This window comes from Zootoca vivipara, chromosome 3 (genome assembly GCF_963506605.1).
Source record: "Zootoca vivipara chromosome 3, rZooViv1.1, whole genome shotgun sequence".
NCBI lineage: Eukaryota > Metazoa > Chordata > Lepidosauria > Squamata > Lacertidae > Zootoca > Zootoca vivipara.
In genome coordinates, this window is record NC_083278.1 from 118,029,869 (window position 1) to 118,054,769 (window position 24,901).

At 46.9% G+C, this 24,901-nt stretch overlaps 1 protein-coding gene across 1 annotated transcript; it reads right to left on the reverse strand.

Annotated features, from left to right (window-relative positions):
• Window positions 1-2,688: 2,688 nt before the first annotated feature.
• Window positions 2,689-22,383, reverse strand: LOC132591942 (angiopoietin-related protein 7-like). The gene is made up of 6 exons (XM_060273285.1): window positions 21,988-22,383; window positions 16,301-16,523; window positions 9,632-9,769; window positions 7,593-7,809; window positions 5,082-5,277; window positions 2,689-2,835 (listed from the first exon to the last, which is right to left on the reverse strand). The coding sequence occupies exons 1-6, from the start codon at window positions 22,381-22,383 to the stop codon at window positions 2,689-2,691; spliced, it is 1,317 nt and encodes a 438-aa protein (XP_060129268.1).
• Between the last annotated feature and the right edge of the window lie 2,518 nt (window positions 22,384-24,901).

Genomic DNA, 24,901 nt, shown 5'->3' on the forward strand with positions numbered 1-24,901 from the left:
GTGGGGGGCAGCAGGTTGGACTTGGGGGTGGCCACCTCCAACGGCCACCGCTTCAAGCGCCCCTTGCCGCCCACGAGGAGGCGAGGCCAGGGTGCGCTGCAGAAAGAGCTCCGGTGGCTCCTGAGCCCAGCTCCTCTACGGCGTCTCCTCCCTGCTGGAGGAGCCGCCCTCCGCCAGCAGCGCAGCCCTCGCCCGCCTCTACGATGACCCTGAAGAAAGCCAGGCGGTGGGCGAGCAGGACCAGCCCCTGCAGAGCCAGCGCAAACTGGCTGTGAGGAGAACCGCCTCGAGCGCGGTAAGGACGGGCGGAGGAAGGGCCAGAGGGAGAGGGTGAGGCCTGCTGGATGCCACCCGCCGCTGCCTGCTGTGTCACCCCATCGCCACGTCGTATCCCTCCTGTGCACGCATGCATTGTGATGCGGGCGTTGTGTGTCATGACGCATGTGTTGTGACGCACGATGCATGCGCACAATGGACACCCCGCCCCCTGGCAGGGTGCCTTTGAGTTTGCCGCCCCGGGTGGCTACGCCGCTGCTCAAACCCTCTTCTGTAACTCTAAGCTAAAGTCTACCTTCTGGGATCCAGCTGTGAACTGAATGTGAGTATACTTCTTATTACATTTAAAAGAAGACTGTTGTGTCTTCATTCTTTTAAGAGGGAATCAAAGGGATCTTAACAGGAATAATATAACTTAAGACAGGGGTCAGCAAACTTTTTCAGCAGGGGGCCGGTCCACTGTCCCTCAGACCTTGTGGGGGGCCGGACTATATTTTGAAAAAAAAAATGAACAAATTCCTATGCCCCACAAATAACCCAGAGATGCATTTTAAATAAAAGGACCCATTCTGCTCATGTAAAAACACCAGGCAGGCCCCACAAATAACCCAGAGATGCATTTTAAATAAAAGGACCCATTCTGCTCATGTAAAAACACCAGGCAGGCCCCACAAATAACCCAGAGATGCATTTTAAATAAAAGGACACATTCTACTCATGTAAAAATATGCTGATTCCTGGACCGTCCGCGGGCCAGATTTAGAAGGCGATTGGGCCGCATCCGGCCCCCGGGCCTTAGTTTGGGGACCCCTGACTTAAGATATTTATTCGAATCTGCAACTAGCTTCCTGCTGTGTAAAGAGGGGAATGTACTCTGCTTATGAATAAACTCACTAGCATGAGTTAGGAAGGATAATATTTAATCAACATTTCTTCTCCTGCTACCCACAACATTCCCACAGCACTGGGGTGCTTGTGGCGCAGGCCGGGTTCCCTGTGAAATCTGGCCGCAAGCAGGTTGTTAATCCCATGCAAAGGTTCTTCAAAACACATAAGATGTTTATTCAGGTAAGATTTGGACAAAGCTTTGACATCAGCTCTACTGAGCTCCTAACAATTCTTCCACACTGATCTCCCCACCCAAAAATATTTACTTGGCAGCCCTTGCACGCCTATCCTCTTTCTGACACCTCTACCCCCAAACCCCACTCCGAGGTCTTTTGCCAGTGAGCAGTTGGTTGGCAAGACCACTTTGGAGAAGTTGTGTGACATCATGGGAGATAGACCTGGCTGGAGAATTTGCACCTGCTGGTCCAGATCTCTGCTCTCAGCTCCCTCAAGCGGTTCTGAGGTTGCCCCTGGCAGCTACAATTTTGCAGCCCACCCTGCTCCCCCCACCCCGACTCCAAACTAAAGGGTCCTCCCCTCCACAGTGGGCAGAAGCAGGGGGTGGATAATATTCCAGCTTCTGCTTTCAGGAATTCTGAAAATACAAGCCTCTCATTTTTCAGTTAATCCATTCCAAGGAAGGACAGAGTCTTTGCAGGAAAGCACCTCTAGCACCAAGGTCAGGAAAGAAAAAAGGCCCTTCCCCCCATTTTAAAGATCTGGAGGGTTTTGTTTTTACAAATCAAGCTGTATATACATTTTACGAAAAAAGTAAAAGTGATTCTGTCTCTTTTCTCCTCTTCTTCCAACGATGCTAAACAGTTCGGCTTCAAGGAGATATACCGTAGGTTCCTGTCTCAAGGGTTCTCTGTGATACGCTGCAGAAATATGCCCCTGAACTGCCAGAACAAACGAGGAGCCTTCCATTTGCAAAGCAGTTCCTTTTGCTTGGCAGCAGGTGGCAATGGCGAACCCTCAAGGCTGAACAGGCAAGGTGTCCGAATGTCGGAAACATTAAGGGAAAGAGGGACTTCGGGGCCCAGCTCTCCCGCAAAGCCCAGCTTCTTCCAACAGAGGGCAGCATTGCACCCTTCCAAACTGGCGCCCATCAGTCTTCATCAAAATATACTGATATTCCAAACTCGTTTCGTTGGTTTCCTTTTTGTAGCTTGTTTCATTCTGACAAAGAGTTGGACGCAGCCATTCCTCAAGAAGCCATGACTTCCGCTGGGCTGCCATCTCTCCAGCTTGCAGCCATCAAAGCGTCCACATTTAGGGAGAGCCCCAACCAGCCCTCATTCATCAAGGTAGCCTAGCTGCCAGAACGCGCACACACACACCCCAGCGAAAGTGCCCGAGGGCCGGATTCTGTCCGCTGCTCTTTGCATTGTCCATGTAACAGACTGACTGGCGTGAGGGGCCATGCCTCTGGACGGGCAGGTGTGGACTGCGATGCAGCTGTCCAGGGTCAGAGGTCATCCATCGCCCAGCTGTGATTTGATGAGAAGGAAATCCTGGGTTCCTTCATGGGGAGAGGTGGGGGCGGAAGGTGCGGGGGCGGATCATCATGGTGACTTTCTTGAGGGAGTAATAATCGGTGTCTTTCCAAGTGTACCAGACCACTCCATCGGGGCCAAGAATCTTGCGGTTCTTCAGAGAGTATCTTCCACCCTGCGCATATGGGCAACACAGGAGGAGAGGAGAGAGGGAAAGAGTTGGGGAAGAGAACAGAGGGTCAATTTGTACCCTTTTGCTAAAACCAGATGTGGAAGTCTGACACCTAGAGCTTAATGTGGGGTGGGAGGACCCAAGGCCCTCTAAATTAAGGGTGGGTGATTCTATCAATCTCCTTTTCTCATTTCTGCGTCAGTTTATGATTGCTACTTTTTTTTTTTACATCTTCATGAAAACCAGGAGCATTCTGGTGTAAATTCCTCCTGATATGCAGTGGTGTAGGAAGCCGCTCCGGCACCCGGAGTGGCAACCCGCTATGCTGCGCGCATGCGGGGCGTCACACATAGCGTGCACGTGCAGCGTTGCTACATACAATGCATGCATCGCTACGTAGCAACGCTGCACATGCGCACTATGTAGCGGCGCTACGCATGCGCGCTATGTAACAACACTGTGCAGCGCGCTACGTAGCACCGCTGCATATGCACGCTGTGTAGCGGGTTGCTGGTGGCGGCGCTCCAGTGCCGTGATCCTCTGCTGGAGCGCCGCCACCAGCAAACTGCGAGCAAGCCATGGAGCAAGGTGTTTAACCGGGTGGCTTGGGAGGCGCTGTTGCCCTGCCGCCCGGTAAAAAGCCTCACTCCGCAGCTTGCTCGCTCATCTGCTTGGTGCATGCAGAGGCAAGGGGCGTACCAAGTGTCACCCCCCTTCCAGGGTGGCACCTGGGTGTCGGAACGCCCCCATCGCCCTGCCCTTGCTACGCCCCGCTAATATGTACATTCCTGAGTATGCAATTTCCCCTAATCAACACATTTCTTGCAAGCGTTTTGCCTGCTCTTTTCACTAAGACATTCATTCTTATGATCACTCCCTGCCCCGCCCCCCGCCCCAGGAAAACTGCATTGCAAAATTCAGAAAAGAGCAAATTTGGAAAGGTGGCTGTATTTCACTTCACTGCATTTCTCTCCTATCCCCTTGCTCCAGATGTTTCTGGATTCTAACTCCCATCTCCTACTGACCCCTTTTAGCTGGGACTGATGGGGGGGGGTTAAACAACAACACTGTCATGTGGGACTGGGTGTGGCCTGGATTCGAATCCCCACCATTCCCTGTCTTCTGTGGTATTAAAAAAACTCTCTCATTGGTTGCAAGTCAGCTTCAAGGATGACACCTCCCTGTCACCCCAGTCCGATTGTTTGGAGAGGGAGATCCAGAAAATGCTATGGCCATGCCTGGTGACCCACCAGGGCCAAAATTACTTTCCTGTGCTTAGATTCAGGTAGGTAGCTGTGTTGGTCTGATGCAGTCAAAATAAATTTTAATTTTTTAAAAAATAAAAATAAAAAATGTCCAGAAGGTTCTGGGTATAAGCTTTTGTGTGCATGCACACTTCTTCAGATACACTGAAGACCCTTATATATAGTGGGAGGGTGGGGTGGGGTTTTTCTCAGAAGGGTAGTAGGAGATGGGTGATTGACTCAATGGGTATGGTAAACCTGTTGAGGACTGTTAACGACTGCAATTAGTCCTACAGGAAAAAGCAAGGAATAGTATGCAGGTGACCAAAACTAGCTTTAGCATATAGATTTACAGGGCCGGCCCTATTGCAAGGCTGAGTGGCGCCGGGCGCCAGGGCGCCGGGCCACCAGGGGGGTGCCATGCTGCGCCCGCCAGACAGCCGCGCTGGGAAACGGGGTGGGGGGCGCCAGATATGCTTAAGACGGCCCTGTAGATTAAGCATATATGTAGATTTAGCAATTTTTAGCATATTACACACACACACACTACCTTGCTTGAAGCTGAAATGAAAACCCGAGAAGGTGGGTGGGCTGTGTTTGGTTTGGCCAGGTGGTCCACAAGCTGCTGAGGCCAGCTCAGTGGTCTGACTAAAAGGTAAAGGTACCCCTGACCGTAAGGTCCAGTCGCGGACGACTCTGGGGTTGCGTGCTCATCTCCTGAGGGAGCTGGCGTTTGTCCGCAGACAGCTTCTGGGCCATGTGGCCAGCATGACAAAGCCATTTCTGGAGAACCAGAGCAGCACACGGAAACACTGTTTACCTTCCCACCAGAGTGGTACCTATTTATCTACTTGCACTTGACGTGCTTCCGAACTGCTAGGCTGGCAGGAGCTGGGACCGAGCAACGGGAGCTCACCCCGTCGTGGGGATTCGAACCGCCGACCTTCTGATCGGCAAGCCCAAGAGGCTCAGTGGTTTAGACCACAGCGCCACCTGCTGACTTACTTTGTAGTAAACGCCGTTGAGGTTGGAGAAGAAGCATTGGTGGTACCACCAGCCTCCGTGGGAGATGGTGGCACAGATATTCCCCGAGTCGGGCGTGCTGAAACTCCTCTTGTTGTGGTACCAGGCGAAGGAATCTTCCACCGTCCCGCTGAAGCCCTCCACATGCAGGCGGTAGTAATTCACCTCGTTCTCAATGCTGCAAGGCAACAGGGAAGGTTTCTGAGAGCATCATAGTGTTGGGTTCCAAGTCATCGCTCCTGAGCCGGGGCAACTTCAGAGGAAGGTGGTTTTGCGGAAATCGAAAGGCACGCTGTCCTTGGACTTCTTGTTTCCTAACCTCTGCACTCTGCAGGCGAGGGCCTCCCACAGACGCCGTATTATTTATTTCCTCATTAAAACATTTGTATATCTCTGTGCCATAAAACTATATACCGTATTGACCCGAATATAAGCCGCACCCAAATATAAGCTGCACCTTTAAAATTGGGGAGGGGGGAGAAAGAAAAAAATACCTGAATATAAGCCGCTCTCCTCCTGGCTCTCTCCCTTCCTGGCCTTGGGGGAGAGGATAGGGGACTACGCACGGGGCAGGAGCCACTTTGCCGCGCTCCTGGCACTGTTTGCCCCACACTCCTGGCTGCTTATCGCAAGGTGGCGAATATAAGCCGCAGTTTAACTTTTCACGGTTGGATTTTTTTTGGGGGGGGGGGAAGCGTGGCTTATATTCAGGCCAATATGGTATATCAAAGCGGTTTACAGGAATAAAACCAGTGCTTTTTTCTGGGGGGTACGCAGGGGTACGCATACCCCTAAACATTTTGTGAATCTAAGTTTGGCCTCATTGAGGGGAGGTATTTCAATATGTATAGAAGTATTTTCAAGTGATGTATGTATGGAAGTAGTGATGTATGGAAGTGAGAGCTGGACCATAAAGAAGGCTGATCGCCGAAGAATTGACGCTTTTGAATTATGGTGCTGGAGGACTGGATGAATCCCAAGCCGGAATTAAGATTACCGGAAGAAATATCAACAACCTCAGATATGCTGATGACACAACCTTGATGGCAGAAAGTGAGGAGGAATTAAAGAACCTTTTAATGAGGGTGAAAGAGGAGAGTGCAAAATATGGTCTGAAGCTCAACATCACTGCAGATGGTGACAGCAGTCACGAAATTAAAAGAGGCCTGCTTCTTGGGGGAAAAGCAATGACAAACCTAGACAGCATCTTAAAAAGCAGAGACATCACCTTGCCGACAAAGGTCCGTATAGTTAAAGCTATGGTTTAAGTTAAAGAATCCCTGGAAAAGACCCTGATGTTGGGAAAGATGGAGGGCACAAGGAGAAGGGGACGACAGAGGACGAGATGGTTGGACAGTGTTCTTGAAGCTACGAACATGAGTTTGACCAAACTGTGGGAGGCAGTGGAAGACAGGAGTGCCTGGCGTGCTCTGGTCCATGGGGTCACAAAGAGTCGGACATGACTAAACGACTAAACAACAACAACAACAAAATTTCAATATGAGTAGGAAAATGAGAGTATCCCTCAACATTTTTTTTTAAAGAAAAGAAAGCACTGAATAAAACCATAAAAGGTTGAAAGCAGACGTCAACTGGCCACTGAGGAAGGATGAACTCATAGTGTCCAGCGCAGGCCTGGTGGAACGGAGGTGTTTGCAGTGGGCGTTTAAGTGGTGACATTAAAGGCTCAATTTCTTGTTGCTGTAAATGAGCCTTAGCAACTCGGGGAATGACCAGCGATATTCCTGCAGATGATCTCAGTGACCGAGTTGGGATGCAAGGATTCGGGTTAGTTTGCAAGGATACTTGTAATACCCTGAACCTAAGTCATTCGGGGCTTTGTAAATTAATACAAGCAACTGGCTCAGCCCTCTTATCGGAAGGACTGTTCCACGCAAAGTAGGAATCGGGCCTTTAGCATCATGGCACCTGCCCTTTGGAACTCCCTTCGCCTTGAATATAAGGTGCCTTCTCTGTTGCCCTTTTGGTGGCTACTGAAAGAACTTTCTCGTCCAACAAGCCTTTTAAAGCAAAGGTCTTTCCAGCTCCACATCTGCAATGGAATTGTTCTTCAGATGCTTTTCGATGTTTTAATTGCTTTGCGGCTTGTGCGTTTCCCAACCTGGGCTCCTTTGTGGGATGTAAATTTAAACAATTTGATTTATTTATCCATTTCATTTTTAAAAAATTAGACAAGCCCATTCAGATATTTAGAAAGTTTAAATTTTTTCCTGATGTCCCCTGCCCCCAAATTGATAATTTATGGTTTTATCTTTATTTTTTTGTAAACCACTTGGTTTTTTTGTTTTAACAATCAGGTGATATAGGAATGGCATGAAATAAATGAATAAAACAAATCCCTGACCATTGGGCATGCTGGCTCTTGGGGCAGTTCAACAACAGAGTGCTTTGGCTAGAGGAAAGCAACTAAAATATGGGTGGTATTTTGCTGGGCAGTGAGTAACCCAGGTGCCCTCTCACCTGAAGACCTACCTGAACAGCTGGTAAAAGGCATGTTTGTGCTTATTGTTCCAATCTTCCAGGTCGATGCGTAGGGAGTAGTCCCCTTGGCTGGTGATCTTGTGGATGTTTTCATTGCCCATCCAGAATTCACTGCTCAACTCCCCAAAGCCGTCTTTGTACTCGTTCCATGTCCGGTTGAAATTGACCGTGCCGTCCTGACGCCGCTGGATGACGGTCCAACCTCCACCTGCCACACAAGTGGGGCGAGAAATGTCACTGAACTGACAATCCAATTGAAGAAAAAAAAAACCCACCCTGATCTGAACTTCTCCCACCCCGATTGGAAGATTTAGGATGGATAAAAGAAAGGACTTCTTTGTGCAGCGCAGAGTTAAACTGTGGAACTCCCTCCCACAGGAGGCAGGGATGGCTAGCAGCCTATGATCTGTCTCCACGATTGAAGGCAGCGATGCTTCTGAATACCAGTTCCTGGAAATCACAGGAGGGGAGAGGGCTCTTGTGCTCAAATCCTGCTTGCAGGTTTCCCATAATGAGCATCTGGATGGTCATTGTGAGAAGAGGATGCTGGACCAAGGTGGGCTATTGGCCTCATCCAGCAGGCTTTTCTGATGTTCTTATGAAGGCAGGACTTAAAAGCTAGTCGCAGCATTTCTGTAAGATATTCAGTAATAATAATAATAATAATAATAATAATAATAATAATAATAATAATAATTTATTATTTATACCCCGCCCATCTGGCCGGGTTCCCCCAGCCACTCTGGGCGGTCTCCAACAAAATATTAAATACAGAAATCCATCCAACATTAAAAGATTCCCTAAACAGGGATGCCTTGAGATGCCTTCTAAAGGTCTGGTAATTGTTGTTCTCTTTGACCTCTGGTGGGAGGGCATTCCACAGGGTGGGTGCCACTACCGAGAAGGCCCTCTGCCTGGTTCCCTGTAACTTGGCTTCTCGCAATGAGGGAACTGCCAGAAGGCCCTTGGCGCTGGATCTCAGAACGATGGGGGTGGAGACGCTCCTTCAGGTATACTGGACCGAGGCCGTTTAGGGCTTTAAAGGTCAGCACCAACACTTTGAATTGTGCTCGGAAACGTACTCAGATTTCGATGTGCCTTTAAGTGTAAGATCACCTTTCTGTCTTTGCCGGAAGGGGACTGAAAAGAGTGGCCTTGAAGGTTGCAATGCAACAGGCCTAGCTCTGGTGGTGGGTACCTGGGGCAGCTTTCGGCCCCAGAGAGACCTTTATATAAGAACTTTGCCATAAGAACAGAAGAAGAGTAGCTGGATCAGACCAGCAGCCCATCTAGTATTACAGATATTGCACAGCTTGAGGCAACTGAGTGCATACAAATGGAATCCTTTTGGAATAAAACATTGTCCAGACCCACAAGTTTGATTTAAAGCTTTACTTGCAGAACTTTCTTCAAAACAGAACAAAAGAAACAATAAAAGATGCATCCATACAGTTGTACAATATCTTGTGCATGTCCAGCACAGGCTCAGGATGTTAAGAATAACTTTGCTTCTAGCAGAACACTCTCTCTCTCTCTCTCTCTCTCTCTCTCTCTCTCTCTCTCTCTCTCTCTCTCTCTCTCTCTCTCTCGCATCCTTACTAAGGCTATGCAATTCCTGGAGAGCTTCATTATCACATCTGACTCCCACTCTGGCTGGGAACAAAAGAACCAAAAGCAACTCCCTTCAAAATGGCAATTTGCAACTGAACATCTCTCATGTGATCTAAGGTTAAACACTCACATGTTAGCTAGCAGAGAACACCAACAGTTAATTCTCAACCCATCTAGGTGCTTAGAGAGCTCTTCTTTAGCTTCAATGGAATCTTCCAGTTAAACACACACAGGCATTCTCCATTCCAGTGTGAACTAAACAATTATACTTAACATCTAGTCCAGCACCCTGGAAGAGCCACTTCAGCAGAGAGGTGCACTTCAGCAAACCCTCTGTGGAAGAAGCAGTATCTGACCCTAGCATCTCGACATGTAAGGAAGCACCCGGGAGGACCCACTCCCATTGCCTCCTTCCATACCTTCCACGTCCATCTCGCACAGCACTTCAATGGGCAAACCTCCATCGGATGGCATGATGCTATAGACCCCCGACCGCCGGACCCCGTTGTAGTATATGGAGGCACAATCGATGGGGCAGTTCTTGGCATGTTTCACATCTGCCGGGTCAGAGGGGAGAGAAAAACCATTTCAAGGCATCATCCAGACTGAGTCCACAAACCAACAATTACAAACTGACTTTAATTGCTCCACCTAGGGTTGCCAGGGACGCAGGTGGCGCTGTGGGTTAAACCACAGAGCCTAGAGCTTGCCGATCAGAAGGTCGGCGGTTTGAATCCCTGCAACGGGGTGAGCTCCTGTTGCTCGGTCCCAGCTCCTGCCAACCTAGCAGTTCGAAAGCATATCAAAGTGCAAGTAGATAAATTGGGACCGCTACAGCGGGAAGGTGAACGCCATTTCTGTGTGCTGTTCTGGTTTGCCAGAAGTGGCTTTGTCATGCTGGCCACATGACCTGGAAGCTGTATGCCGGCTCCCTCGGCCAATAATGCAAGATGAGCGCCGCAACCCCAGAGTCGGTCACGACTGGACCTAATGGTCAGGGGTCCCTTTACCTTTACCTTAGGGTTGCCATATTTCAAGAAGTGAAAATCTGGACTCAAAAGTTGAGCTTTTTTGTGGGGGAGGGCCTCTTCCTCCCTCCCTCCTTCCCTCCCTCCCTCCTTTTGTTAAGCCTTTTTTGTGAAATCTTTAAAAAAAAATGAAGTTTTAAAATATGAATGATGTATTGTTAAATGACAGGAAAATAGGTTTTGAGGATAAAAGGTCCAAATTTCAAACAGATCTGTTAGAAGGCAGAGTGAAATTGTTGTCGAAAATTTCTTGTTAGAGTGGTTTACAAAGGATGAGTTGACAAAAGATGAGTTGACAAAAGACAAAACAACAACAACAACAACAACAACAACAACAACAACAACAATTTATTATTTATACCCCACCCATCTGGCCGGGTACCCCCAGCCACGACTAAACAACAACAACAACAATCTATTGCTAGAATGGGAGGTCAAAGTTGAGGCGGTAAAAGAAACCATGAAAAAATGGGCATTTGATCTGGGGAAACCTATACAATTGGAACAATGGGAAAGACTGTGGAAAACATCATGGTAGTTTACAGCATTGGAAGGAATCAGAGAAATCATGATTAAGATGTTTTATAAATGGTACCTGACACCAGTTAAAATTCATAAAATGTATAAAACCAAAGATAACCTCTGCTGGAAATGTCAAAAGGGGGTGGGGACTTTCATACACATATGGTGGCATTGCGGTGGAATAAAATCTTTTTGGAATGAGATATTTGAAGAAATGAAAAAGATATTTAAATATAACATAAAAAAAAATAATCCCGAATCTTTCTTATTGGGAATGGTGGATGAGGAAATAAACAAACAAGATGAGAAGTTATTTTTATATGCAACAGCGGCGGTGAGAATCTTAATTGCCAAATATTGGAAGAAACAAGAGATTCCCAATATTGGAGAGTGGCAGGAAAAATTATTCAGTTATATAGAATTTGCTAATTAACAAATTCAATTAGAGGATGCAGTAATCAGAAATTTAATCAGAATTGGGGAAAGTTCGGGGATTATATGAAAAGGCACTGCCCCTCTATGAAGACTTGGATTTATTTTTAATATTCCGTAGTGATTCAATAAAATCCATAATGATTCCCCCCCCCCCAAAAAAAACGAGAATGAAGGGAAGCAGTATGAGAGTTTATTAGCCCGGGATGATGACAAGTGGAAGTCTGTTTATATGAAGAGTTTATACAAAGTTAAAAGAAACTATTTTATTTGATATACATGATTTGATTTAGGTTATGATTTAGGTATTTAGTGAGGAGGAATTAAAGAACCTTTAAATGAGGGTGAAAGAGGAGAGTGCTAAATATGGTCTGAAGCTCAACATCAAAAAAACCCAGATCATGGCCACTGGTCCCATCACCTCCTGGCAAATAGAAGGGGAAGAAATGGAGGCAGTGAGAGATTTTACTTTCTTGGGCTCCTTGATCACTGCAGATGGTGACAGCAGTCACGAAATTAAAAGAGGCCTGCTTCTTGGGGGAAAAGCAATGACAAACCTAGACAGCATCTTAAAAAGCAGAGACATCACCTTGCCGACAAAGGTCCGTATAGTTAAAGCTATGGTTTTCCCAGTAGTGATGTATGGAAGTGAGAGCTGGACCATAAAGAAGGCTGATTGCCGAAGAATTGATGCTTTTGAATTATGGTGCTGGAGGAGACTCTTGAGAGTCCCATGGACTGCAAGAAGATCAAACCTATCCATTCTGAAGGAAATCAGCCCTGAGTGCTCCCTGGAAGGACAGATTGTGAAGCTGAGGCTCCAATACTTTGGCCAGCTCATGAGAAGAGAAGAATCATTGGAAAAGACCCCGATGTTGGGAAAGATTGAGGGCACAAGGAGAAGGGGATGACAGAGGACGAGATGGTTGGACAGTGTTCTCGAAGCTACGAACATGAGTTTGACCAAACTGCGGGAGGCAGTGCAAGACAGGAGTGCCTGGCGTGCTCTGGTCCATGGGGTCACGAAGAGTCGGACACGACTGAACGACTAAACAACAACAACATGATTTAGGTATTTATTATTATGTTTTTGATTTGTATATTTTGTATGTTTCGTTTGTTTCGTTTATTTTATTTGTATGTATTTCCTTTGTCTATTTTTGATTTGAATTTCAATAAAGTTTGAAAAAGAAAAATAGAAAAAAAGAGCCCCACCCAAGCGCAGTGACCAGAGTCCCTCTTCTTGCTGCCGAACGCCTCTCCCCTGGGCCCAGGGGCACCCGAGGTGACTCTGCTTACGTAGCCTCGGTGTGCAGTAGTGGGATGAGAGGCGGACTGACCTGGTCTACATCCCGCTTAAAGCCACGGGGGACAGCGAGCACAAAGCATCCAGAACTGGCCGGCTTAAAGGATTGCTGGCCCAGAGGCGTCCTTTTCCCTTCTCCTACGTCACGGACTTTGGCTGCATTTGGGCTAGTGGGTGAAAGTCTTTATCAGATAATCCCAGCTGGAGGATATGTGAAGGGTTCTGTCGACCTGGTTGTTGTTATGGGATCAAATCCCTCAAACAAGAGAAACGCCACCACAAACACCATTAAGGGCATTTCGTTTGGGAGCTTAGGCTGGGGAGAGGACCGGGAGACAAAAGGGGTCAGGGATGCCCCACAGAATCCAGAGGAGGTGCTGAATGGAGGCTCAGGATGGGGCTGGGGAGGTGATGAAATCAATGCACGATCAAGGACAAGTAGGATATACAAAAGAGCAGGGTTGTCTCCTCCCTCCTCTGCTCCTCAAAACATACCTTTTCTGCAAACCTGTTAAAAAAAAGTAGTGAGAGAAACCAGGGGTTGCAGGCACTTGCCCAGAGTTTGGTCTCCTTCGAATGAAGCTCAGCAGAGACTGTGGGTTTTTAGGCTATATGGTTTCATTCACCAGGCAGAGGGCCTTCTCAGTAGTGGCACCCACCCTGTGGAACACCCTCCCATCAGATGTCAAAGAGAAAAGCAACTACCAGATTTTTAGAAGACACCTGAAGGCAGCCCTGTTTAGGGAGGCTTTTAATGTTTGACGGATTTTGTTGGAAGCTGCCCAGAGTGGCTGGGGAAACACAGTCAGATGGGCGGGATAATAATAATAATAATAATAATAATAATAATAATAATAATAATTACAGTGGTACCTCGACTTCCGAAGGCGATTCGTTCCGCGGCGCTCTTCGGAAGTCGAAACCTTCGGAAGTCAAAGCGTCCATTTTTCACATGCGCAAAGTGTTATTTTGCATTTTGCGCATGCGCAGAATGCGTACGCCGCTTCTGCGCATGCGCAGAACGCACACGCGGTGAATATACTTCTGGCTTAGCAGACTTTGGAAGTCGAAACCTTTGGAAGTCGAGGTACCACTGTATTATTATTATTATTACATCCCAGTGGTGATGTATAGAAGTGAGAGCTGGAACATAAAGAAGGCTGATCGCTGAAGAATGGATGCTTTTGAATTATGATGCTGGAGGAGACTCTTGAGAGTCCCATGGATTGCAAGAAGATCAAACCTATCCATTCTGAAGGAAATCAGCCCTGAGTGCTCCCTGGAAGGACAGATTGTGAAGCTGAGGCTCCAATACTTTGGCCACCTCATGAGAAGAGAAGACTCCCTGGAAAAGACCCTGATGTTAGGAAAAGATGGAGGGCACAAGGAGAAGGGGACGACAGAGGACGAGATGTTTGGACAGTGTTCTCGAAGCCACCAACATGAGTCTGACCAAACTGCGGGAGGCAATGGAAGACAGGAGTGCCTGGCGTGCTCTGGTCCATGGGGTCACGAAGAGTTGGACACGACTAAACAACAACAACTTTCCCCACCCTCTGGACCCCCGGGAAACTCAACAAATCTGCCACTCATGTAACTGGGTGCGAAGAGGGCATCTAAACACGATGCAGCTGTGAGCAGCCTGAGGAAGGACCACCTGCCTTGAAAGTTGAGCCACCCAGGAAAAGCAAGTCTAGAGTGATCTCTACTGTTTCTAGGAGTTTTTCTCATTGTGAGACTTTTGTGGGTGAGCTGAGAGTTTTCTTGGACCCTGGGCGAGAACCGGGAAGCTGAGAGGGAGGGTTACTTGCCCCAGAATGGAAAGAAGCAGAAGTAACAGCAGAAGAAGAATGGATACTTATGGAATATGCAGAAATGGCGAAACTTACCGGGAAAATAAGAAATCAACATAACAAACTTTTTAATAAAAGAATGGAAATGGAATATTTACACAGAAACTGTAAACAGATAAGAACATTGGCAGGATTATTGTAATAACCTGCAGTTTCATAAGAGTGTATATTTAAAGTAGATGAATAAATGAACAAATTAAGTTAATTTGGATATGCAGAAGATAAAAATAAATAAATTTAAGGAACCGCAGAAAGAGGGGGGAAGGAAGTCAAGTTTTGAAATGTTGAAATGACTGTAAAATTATTGAAATGTATAAACTTGAAAATCATAAATGAAATTTGAAAAGAGAGAGGGATTGTGCATACCGATTTATATTTTATTTAAACGTAAATATAGTTTATTAATTATTTTATTTTATTAATTATTTTATTTTATTTTAGATACTCCCCTTCATCCATAGATCTTAGGGTGGTTCACAATGTAATCTATCAGTAACTTTGTATTAATGTAACATTTTAAATAGGTAACGGTGTTTTTTTGCAGAGCCGTAGCTATGGGGCAGGCGGGGGAGGGAGCTAGCCAGGTTTTTTTTGCCCTGGCTTAAGTCACCAGGGGGTGCGGCCCCCAGCCTGTGTGTGTGTGTATGCAAATGATCTTGGGGTGTGTGTGCCAAACTGGGTTTTTGATCAGGGTGAAATAAAGCCTAGTTTCATCCCTGATTTTTGTAATATATTTGTTTAAGTTGTCTGTTGTTGCTTTAGCTTTCTGTATACCATGTAGAGATATTTTTAATACATAAAAGGGTATAGGAATGAAATCATCACCCTCATCCTTAACACCCCAACAGATCTTGTTCCTCCGTGGGTAGCAGCTTCCCAATTCAACGGTATCCCCAATAGAACATCTAGGTACCCAAACGTAAGTAAATGAATGAATGAATGAATGAATCAATCGATCGATTGATCGATCGATAGATAGTTCTAGCTGCATTAACAGAACCAAAGCCAAATACTAGGGGTTTATTGGTTGCGGATTACTCAAAAGTGGGCACCAAAGGAAGCCTGCAATTCTAGACTGGTAGATGTGGGAGGGACCCCCAAGCAGTGCCGGAATTACGTATAAGCTAAAAAAAGCTATAGCTTAGGGCTCCACTCTCTTGGGCCCCGCCCAAAAAAATAAAGGGAAAAACTCTGGATGTAGACTTCCAAAATATAAAAAACAAATAAATGAAAACCTACCTACAGCAACAGTGTTTTGTGTTGTGTAGGCTCCTGTGATGTAAGCCATGGGCCCTGCCTGCTCCCTAAAATATCACTGGTTTGCTCAATTCTATATATAGGATGTGTTATGTACTGAGCTGAATCCTAGAAGAATAGGATCCAGAATGCAGCAGTCTGATTGGTCTGCAGGAGCCATCCAATCCAGCTCCAGGTGGAAGTGAATCAGTGACCTGATTAGCCTGCAGGAGCAGCCAATCAGACTCCTGGAGGAAGTGAATCCGCAACCTGATTGGCCTACAGGAGTAGCCCAGAATTAGCCAATCACACGGGGCCCATTGTGTAAATAATGCATATATAGCAGACGTTTTGGGGGAAGTTTCATTCACTGTTTTACAAGCTGCAATAAAGAGCATGAATTCACTACAGGAGACTCCGAGTATATTTCAGGGCGCCTACATTCTGTATGTGCAAATGGCTTTAGATACCTGTTAGGTCGATAAATTACCATATAGCATCTCTTCAACACAAAAAACAGTGACCATTTGTTGTTGACAAAGGACAGCTGGACATAGAAAGGGGCTTTATTACCTTCAGGAGCTGAGGGCCTCATGAAACCTAAATCCGACCCTGCCCCCAAGGGTCATCTAGTCCAACCCCCTGCAGGGTAGGAGTCTTTTGCCCAATGTGGGGCTCGAACCCGACTCCCGGCTCTTCCGGGGGACTCACCTGGGTAGTGCATCTCATGCTGCAGCCGCAGCTCCACCGGGACCAGGCAGCCTGGGTTGTGGCGCACCCAGTCCATCAGCAGGGAGACGTTGTGGACCTGGGCCTGCATGTCGTACAGAAGCGTGGCCTGCATGTGCTGAAGGGTGCTGGCCTCGTGGTAGTGCTGCTCCAGCTCCTGAACACGCTGCTCCACCGTGGCGTTGCGGCTGGACTTCTCTTCATGCTTCGCAGCAGGGTGGGGGCCGGCAGGAGGCGTGAAATAAAGAAGGATTCAAGAGTGGGATGAGACTAGAGGTGTAAAATTTCCAGAAATTTTGAAGCTCGGAAAAAACACCCGGTTTTCCCCCTCCCCCCCCCCAGAAAAAAAATGGAAATTTTCGGGAAAAATTGAAGGGGAAAAAAAGGCTACATTAGCACTTCTTTTTCCTTTTCCAGATTGAAAGTCATTCTGTTATTTTAGAAACATAAAATATAACTATGGGCAATTTTAATGGGCATAAAATTATCACAACTAGCATATTAAACATATACGGGGGGGAGCAGGGCGGTGGAGGGAATAATTCAAAGAGGGATATTTAGTATCAGACACACACACACGGGAAGAGTTTGCCCTGGGTTGTTTTGGAGGTTGGAGGATGGATGGCAGCTAACAGATTGAGGTTGAATCCTGACAAGACAGAAGTACAGTTTTTGGGGGACAGGAGGCAGGCGGGTGTGGAGGACTCCCTGGTCCTGAATGGGGTAACTGTGCCCCTGAAGGACCAGGTGCGCAGCCTGGGAGTCATTTTGGACTCACAGCTGTCCATGGAGGCGCAGGTCAATTCTGTGTCCAAGGCAGCTGTTCATCAGCTCCATCTGGTACATAGGATGAGACCCTACCTGCCTGCAGACTGTCTCGCTAGAGTGGTGCATGCTCTGGTTATCTCCCACTTGGACTACTGCAATGCGCTCTACATGGGGCTACCTTTGAAGGTGACCTACAACTAATCCAGAATGTGGCAGCTAGACTGGTGACTGGGAGCGGCCGCCGAGACCATATAACACCGGTCCTGAAAGACCTACATTGGCTCCCAGTACCTTTCCGAGCACAATTCAAAGTGTTGGTGCTGACCTTTAAAGCCCTAAACGGCCTTGGTCCAGTATACCTGAAGGAGCGTCTCCACCTCCATCATTCTGGTCAGACACTGAGGTCCACTACCGAGGGCCTTCTGGCGGTTCCCTTGCTGCAAGAAGACAAGTTGCAGGGAACCAGGCAGAGGGCCTTCTTGGTAGTGGCACCCGCCCTGTGGAACACCCTCCCACCAGATGTCAAAGAGAAAAACAACTACGGTACAAGACTTTTAGAAGATATCTGAAGGCAGCCCTGTTTAGGGAAGCTTTTAATATTTAATAGATTATTGTATTTTAATGTTCTGTTGGAAACCCATCCAGATGGGCGGGGTATAAATAATAAATTATTATTGTTGTTGTTGTTATTATTGTCCTCACATAAATTAGAATAATCTGATACCATACATATTTTTAAAAAATGATTTGTAAAATATTTGAACCCCTTATCGTAAAATATTTTATTCATTGTGTTAAAATAAAACATTCTGTTCTTTATTTTTTATTTTTTTTATTTTTCGGAAAAAAACAAAAAAGGCTTCAGGAAAAAATGGGGGGGGGATGGAAAAAACTGGGGTTTTCTGCCAAATTTTTCCAGTTTTCTTCTGGGCCTTCACATCTCTAGATGAGACACTTCAGAAACAAACATCACCCCTCTCCCCACCTCCTGAACTGGGCCAATTGGTCAATAGAGGAACAACTCTTTAGAAACTGGTGCCCAATGTTGAGTTTTGATGTTCCACTTCCCTCCCTGTGCCTTTCCCCTTTTGTGTTGTGTTCCCCCCCCCCTGATTGCAAGCCTGTGGGGAAGGGATTGCCTTGTTTAATTGGTTGTATGCAGGTAAAAGTAAAGGTAAAGGACCCCTGGATGGTGAAGTCCAGTCAAAGGCGACTATGGGGTTGCAGCGCTCATTCGCTTTCAGGCTGAGGGAGCCGGTGTTTGTCCACAGACAGCTTTCTGGGTCATGTGGCCAGCAGGACTGAATAGCTTCTGGCGCAACAGAACACCGTGATGGAAGCCAGAGTGCATGGAAATGATGTTTACCTTCCCGTCGCAGTGGTACCTGTTTATCTACTTGCACTGGTATGTTTTTGAACTGCTAGGTTGGCAGGAGCTCGGACAGAGCAATGGGAGCTCACTCCATCGTGGGGATTCGAACCGCCAACCTTCTGATCGGCAATCCCAAGAGGCTCAGTGGTTTAGACCACAGTGCCACCTGCCCCCTATTGTATGCAACCTGCAGTACGAGCCTTTCTAGATGGAGAGCGGGGTCCCAAACAAATAATCAAGAATGGCCTGGATAGGTCAGTTGGTTGTGGTGCTGATAATACCAAGGGTACGGATTCGACCCCCATATGGGATGGCTAAATTTTCCTGCATTGCAAGGGGTTGGGCTAGCTGATCCTCAGGGTCCCTTCTAACTCTAAAATATTATGATTCTAAGAATGCCCTTTTCTAATGATGCTTTAAAGCATGGGTAGGCAAACTAATGCCCGGGGGGCCGGATCTGGCCCAATCGCCTTCTCAATCCGGGCCACGGGCGGTCCGGGAATCATCGTGTTTTTACATGAGTAGAATCCAAAGCAACTACTCTATTCCGAACTTTTCAAAATATAGTCTGGTTCCCCACAAGGTCTGAGGGACAGGTTAGTCTGTCTGAGGGACAAGAGAAGGTTAAGGGGTGATATGATAGCCAGGTCCAAATATATAAAAGGATGTCATATAGAGGAGGGTGAAAGGTTGTTTTCTGCTGCTCCAGAGAAGCGGACACGGAGCAATGGATTCAAACTTCAAGAAAGAAGATTCCACCTAAACATTAGGAAGAACTTCCTGACAGTAAGAGCTGTTCGGCAGTGGAATTTGCTACCAAGGAGTGTGGTGGAGTCTCCTTCTTTGGAGGTCTTTAAGCAGAGGCTTGACAGGCATATGTCAAGATTGCTTTGATGGTGTTTCCTGCTTGGCAGGGGGTTCAACTGGATGGCCCTTGTGGTCTCTTCCAACTCTATGATTCTATGACAGTGGACCGGCCCCCTGCTGAAAAAGTTTGCCGACCCCTGCTTTAAAGGATGGGCAAAATGCAGTGGACAAGCTGGCTGAGGAAACATTGTGCTGGGGTGTTGCAGTATAAGGCAGTCCATGCTGCACATTACACACACACACACACACACACACACACACACACACACACACACACGTACAAGACTTGTGTCGCCGAACCCCTTAAGAGCTGATGGCCAGCCAAGGTAGGCTCTGCTGTGACTGAGATCTCAGGCTCATCCGTCTTATCTGGTGAAGGGCAGGGACCCTCTGCAGAGAATTAAAAGAAGAGAACTTTTTATCCTCTCATCTCGCAAGGAGACACTTTGTGGCAGCGGGAAGCTCAGCAGAGAAATAAGCAAAGGTGTGTTTGATAAAGGGCATGATCCAACGAGAGCGTGCTTGGTACGAAACCCAGCACAGCGACATGAATCAACAGGGGGCGCACAATTCAGTGAGCTTCTCCTTCTCAAAGCTCCTTTGCAGTGGGGCTCATGCAGGAAGGCAAGAACATGAGAAAAGCCTGCTGGATCAAGCCCACGGCCCTCAAGCAGGATCCGAGCACAAGAGGCCTCGCCCCTCCTGTGATCTTCCTACTGGATTGCTTCTAAAATCCAATGGTCCTGCAATCTGCAGACTAACAGGAAATGAAATGGATTTATCTCTTAGCAGAGCTACCATGGCGTCCCTTTCCTGGTAGTGGGGCTAGTGCCAGAGACATCATCAGGAAACTGAGCTCAAATTTATTTATGTTATTGCTATTATGGTCATCGTAGACCTGTGCAGGGACCCGGGTGGCGCTGTGGGTTAAACCACAGAGCCTTGGGCTTGCCGATCAGAAGGTAGGCTGTTCGAATCCCTGCGACGGGGTGAGCTCCTGTTGCTCGGTCCCAGCTCCTGCCAACCTAGCAGTTCAAAAGCACGCCAAAAGTGCAAGTAGATAAATAGGTACCGCTCCAGCGGGAAGGTAAACGGTGTTTCCGTGCGCTGCTCTGGTTCGCCAGAAGTGGCTTTGTCATGCTGGCCACATGACCCGGAAGCTGTACGCCGGCTCCCTCGGCCAATAACGCGAGGTGAGCTCCGCAACCCCGGAGTCGGTCACGACTGGACCTAATGGTCAGGGGTCCCTTTACCTTTACACCTGTGCAGGTGTCTCAGACTGCATCCAGAGGATGGCAAGTTTCCCTGTCAAACAGCTTTTACCATCACAAAGTTCTCCTTCATGTTTAGCCAGGCAACAGCTGAAGAACTTACGATGTGGGCGCTTAGCCCCACAATGGAAAGCCTTGGGGGGGGGGACTGCATTTGGCCTGGTAGTATAATAACTTGTGGACACACAAGCTGCGTGTTTCCAGGGGAGGGGGGAGGACTCAGAATGCTTTTATGTCAGCTGTGGGGATTTTTTTTTTACTAAACTCCAGAGTTAGATCCTCAACGTTCACCATCCATTCATGCCACCTAAGGAAATACGGATGTCTTGATTTGTATTGCTGTGTCTACATTTCTCTTACTATTTACTGCTTGTTGGTTTTGTAAACTGTACGATGCAATATCATGCTGCCACATTTTGTTGCTACTAATGTTAATCAAAGTTAAAACATGACGATGATCAACTAATTAATACCAGGAATGTAGGTGCTCTCGTGCTCAGAAAGGAGCAACCACATTTGTGCAAGTGATGGATGCAAAATTGCAGAACGGTTCCAGTCAGGCGATCTCCATAAACAAATTCTGAGCTCCGTCGGATGGCAAAGATTTATGAGTCTTAATAATAAGAAAATATTGTTTCTTCCTAAGGGGCCGAATCTCCCTTCCTTCTGTAATTCATACCTGGAGAACAGCAATCCTGTCTCTTGCGCGATTCTCTATTTCATTTACATAACCTCCAGTTATGCAAGTATTAAAGCGCATATTGCAATCTGTTCTCTTCTTACACCCGGGAGCGAAGCAATAAATAAATAAATAAATAAATAAATAAATAAATAAATAAATAAATAATAAGGAAGCTATTTTTATTTGGTAGATTAATCAACTAACAGCCCAATCCTAAACTTGCCTACTTGGAAGTTAAGAAGTCCTGTTGAACTGGAAAGGGCTCGCTCCCAAGTAAGTGGTGTGAGGATGGCAGCCTAAGGGGGACATCCAATGCATTTGTTTTGACAGACTCCTCCCTCCCCATTGCACCCCAAATCTGCTCCAGAGCATTGAGGGAGCCTCAGAACAAATTTAGAGGGTGCATGGAGGGCTGGGAGGGGAAAAATTCCATTGCACCAGCAGAAATCCTTACACTAATGGAATGAGTTGCTTACTGCTACATTGAATACAAGTCCACATTTTTAGTTGATTAAATTATAGAGAGACAATTAAATTTGGAATGGTACTGAGTTAAGCATGGATTTAGTTTCATAGGCTAGTTTTTAAGAATCCCAGAATTCCAGACACTGTCAAAAGCTGTCGAGCTCCTGATGAAGATTTTTCCAATTTCGTTGTTCTGTATGGGACAATGACAATAAAGATTATCTTTCCCCATTAAGAAACTCACCTGCAGCTCCAAAATCTTGATGCGGTGACGATGGTTCCTCAGCTCCTCCTGGAGCTCTGAGATGAGTTCCCTCAGCTCCAGGATCTGCTGCTTCCTCTCCTCGTTCTCGTGGAGCCAGTAGGAGACCTCGTCCGTGCAACGGAACATGTCGGGGCACCTCTGCTGGTCCAGCTGCGGCAAGGTGGCAATGATCTTGCACCTGCCATTGGGCAGGACCTGGTTGCTGTATTCTCCACACTGGATGAGCCCAGGGCTCCCTTGGTGACCGTCATCCCCACTCATTCCTTCACCATCGGCCGCCAGGGGTCTCTGCAGGGAGCGGCAGTTCAGGAAAGCCAGGAAGAGGAGTGTTTGTGCCACCAGCCTTTGGGGTCCTGAAGGCACCCCAAGCTTCATGGTGCAAGCACAGGCCCAGGCCACCTGGCAATGGAACAGCCACTCGTTCAGAGGGTGACTGGCATGGAGAAGTCTCCTTGGTGCAAACCCCAAACTTTGCATTGGCATGGAAAGAAAGTGATCCACCGCAAGGGAGACCCTGAGGCTGAATGTGGAGCTGCCATCAGGATTGCCAGGAACACAAAGTTATAGGTGTGCTTCGATTCGAGAACCCAGGAAATGTGGTCCAGAGGATGGCAAGCGTGAATTTCAATCCTCTCTGTTATCCCGCCTTGTATGGAATAATGCCGACTCAATCTAGGACCCAAGGTCTTCTCCAAACCTCCTTGAGGCTGTGTGCTTAGACTCGGGGTTTCCTTGGATTAAATTGAGCAGGTTGCCTGCAACTGGGGCATTTTTCATGGAGGGTGACAAGCTAAAAGGAGAGGCTTCCGGGCACCAAGATTTCAGCACCATGGACAAGTCCTCCAGCAAGTCCTTTGTCCCCAAAGGAGGAACCTATAGAAACAGACAACTCACAGAGACCTGCTGTTCATGCATCCATCACAAACAGTTGACTATTTTAGGCATTTCCTAGTTCTCTTTCCTTCAATTGGAATAAAAAGAGCAGGAAACGAAAGGAAACGAGTTTCTTAACATTTAGGGCAGTCTTTCCCAACTGGGTTTTGGGGCAGCAAATCCCATCAGTCCCAGAACACAGGGCCCATGAACACCCAGAATTTTTTTTTTACAGGGGAAACATTTTGCGTGGTTTCAAGGCACCCTTGCCAAATTGTCCTTAGTTTTGCAAAGGGTAGGAAGAGATACATAAATTTCACTGTCAAAAATATTGACTTGTGTTGCAACCATGGTCTCTCCAGGAGCCACTTCCGATATTGCTGCATGGCAATGCCTTCCTCTGAATTACTTATGTATAAGAACTTGCTTATATATAAGAACATTTATATACTGCCGTGCCATTAAAAATTATATATATCAATAAGGTTTGCAGCAATAAAAATATAAAACCATACAATAAAAACCATTAAAAAGACAGGCATCAATTCACCATTGTGTCCTTAATTGCTTGCGTAGGCCTGGTGGAGCTGGGATCCTGGAACTTCATATGATTGTGGAATTCCCTCTGAAGAGAGACTGAACTGGTTTCCTCCTTCTGTCGTCAGGATAAGACCTTTTTGTTCAGACTAAGGTGCAGATGATGCTGACCCCTCCACTGCTGGATCTTGGGGTGAACTATGCTCCCTCTAAATGCATTCTGGTGTACCGTATTTACTCAAGTCTAATGCGCCATCAAATCTAATGCGCACCTTAAATTTTGCAACATACCATATTTTTCCGTCTATAAGACGCCCCATGTATAAGATGCCTTCTATTTTGGGGGTCTCAGAATTAAGAAAATGGGGGGAGATATATCCGTGTATAAGATGCCCCTGTGATTTTCGACATTTTTAGGGGGGAAGCCTAGTCTTATACACAGAAAAAAATGGTAATTTTTTTTTGGGGGGGAAGGTGAGCATTAGATTCGAGTAAATACGGTGTTTTAACTGTCCTCAATTTTTTACTTTGCATTTTATAAACCTTTGTATGCTGCCTTAAATCCCACCTTGAGAGAAACCCATTAAAACAACCCGTTAAAACAACAAGCCTTCTCTCCCCACACATGGGGGGGGGGGAAGCCAAAGAGGTGTTTTTTGGGGTGTATTTTTTTTAAAAGATTCTGTTGCAAATGTGACTTGAAAGGATAACCAAAACCACATGCAATTAATCAGAGAATCGGAGAATGGTCGAGTCGGAAGGGACACCTGAGGGTCCTCTAGTCCAACCCCTTGCAATACAGGAATCATAGCTAAAGAATTGATGACAGACAACCACCCAACCTCTGCTTAAAAACCTCCAAGGAAGGAGAGTCCACAACCTCCCGATGGAGACTGTTCCACCATCGAATGTCTCTTAGCACCAGAAAGGTCTTCCTGGTGTTTAGTCAGAATCTCGTTTCTTGTAACTGGATGAGTCCCAAGCTGCACCCCCCACTCGACCCCACCAAGCTGTTTGTGCTGTTGCTCCCTCTCTGTATATGTGACTGTGATGCACATACACATTGTTAATATTCTCTTTTGTTGACTCGTGACACTGAGCTGTCTTCTGGAGCTGGATGGGTCACGATAAAACACATATCCTTAGAGGAAGCGTCGTTGTTGCAAGCCTTCTGACCTTTTCACCACATCTCTGTGGATTCCCCACCTTCCCCGAGACGAGAGCTCACGCCGTCATCATTTAGGGACCCACCTTCAAATATCTCAAGGGCTGTTGCGTGGAAGATAGAGTGAGCTTGCTTTCTTCTGCCGCTCCAGGTGGCAGGGGCCAAACCAATGGCTTCAAATTATAAGCAGAGATTCTGCCTATACGTTAGGAAGAACTTTCGGGTGGTAAGTTCTGTTTGACGATGGAACGGCCTCTCTCAGAAGGTGGCGGACTCTCCTTATTTGGAGGTTTTTCAACAAAGGGGGGTGGCCATTTG

Bases quoted from the DNA above. Each gene is read 5' to 3' on its own strand.
- LOC132591942 (XM_060273285.1), bottom strand. From the start codon at position 22,383: ATGAAGCTTGGGGTGCCTTCAGGACCCCAAAGGCTGGTGGCACAAACA. The intron at 9,770-16,300 runs GTGAGTCCCCCG...CTGACCCGGCAG, and splicing joins GCATGAGATGCACTACCCAG to ATGTGAAACATGCCAAGAAC. The intron at 5,278-7,592 runs GTAGGTCTTCAG...GTTGCCTTGCAG, and splicing joins GCCTTTTACCAGCTGTTCAG to CATTGAGAACGAGGTGAATT.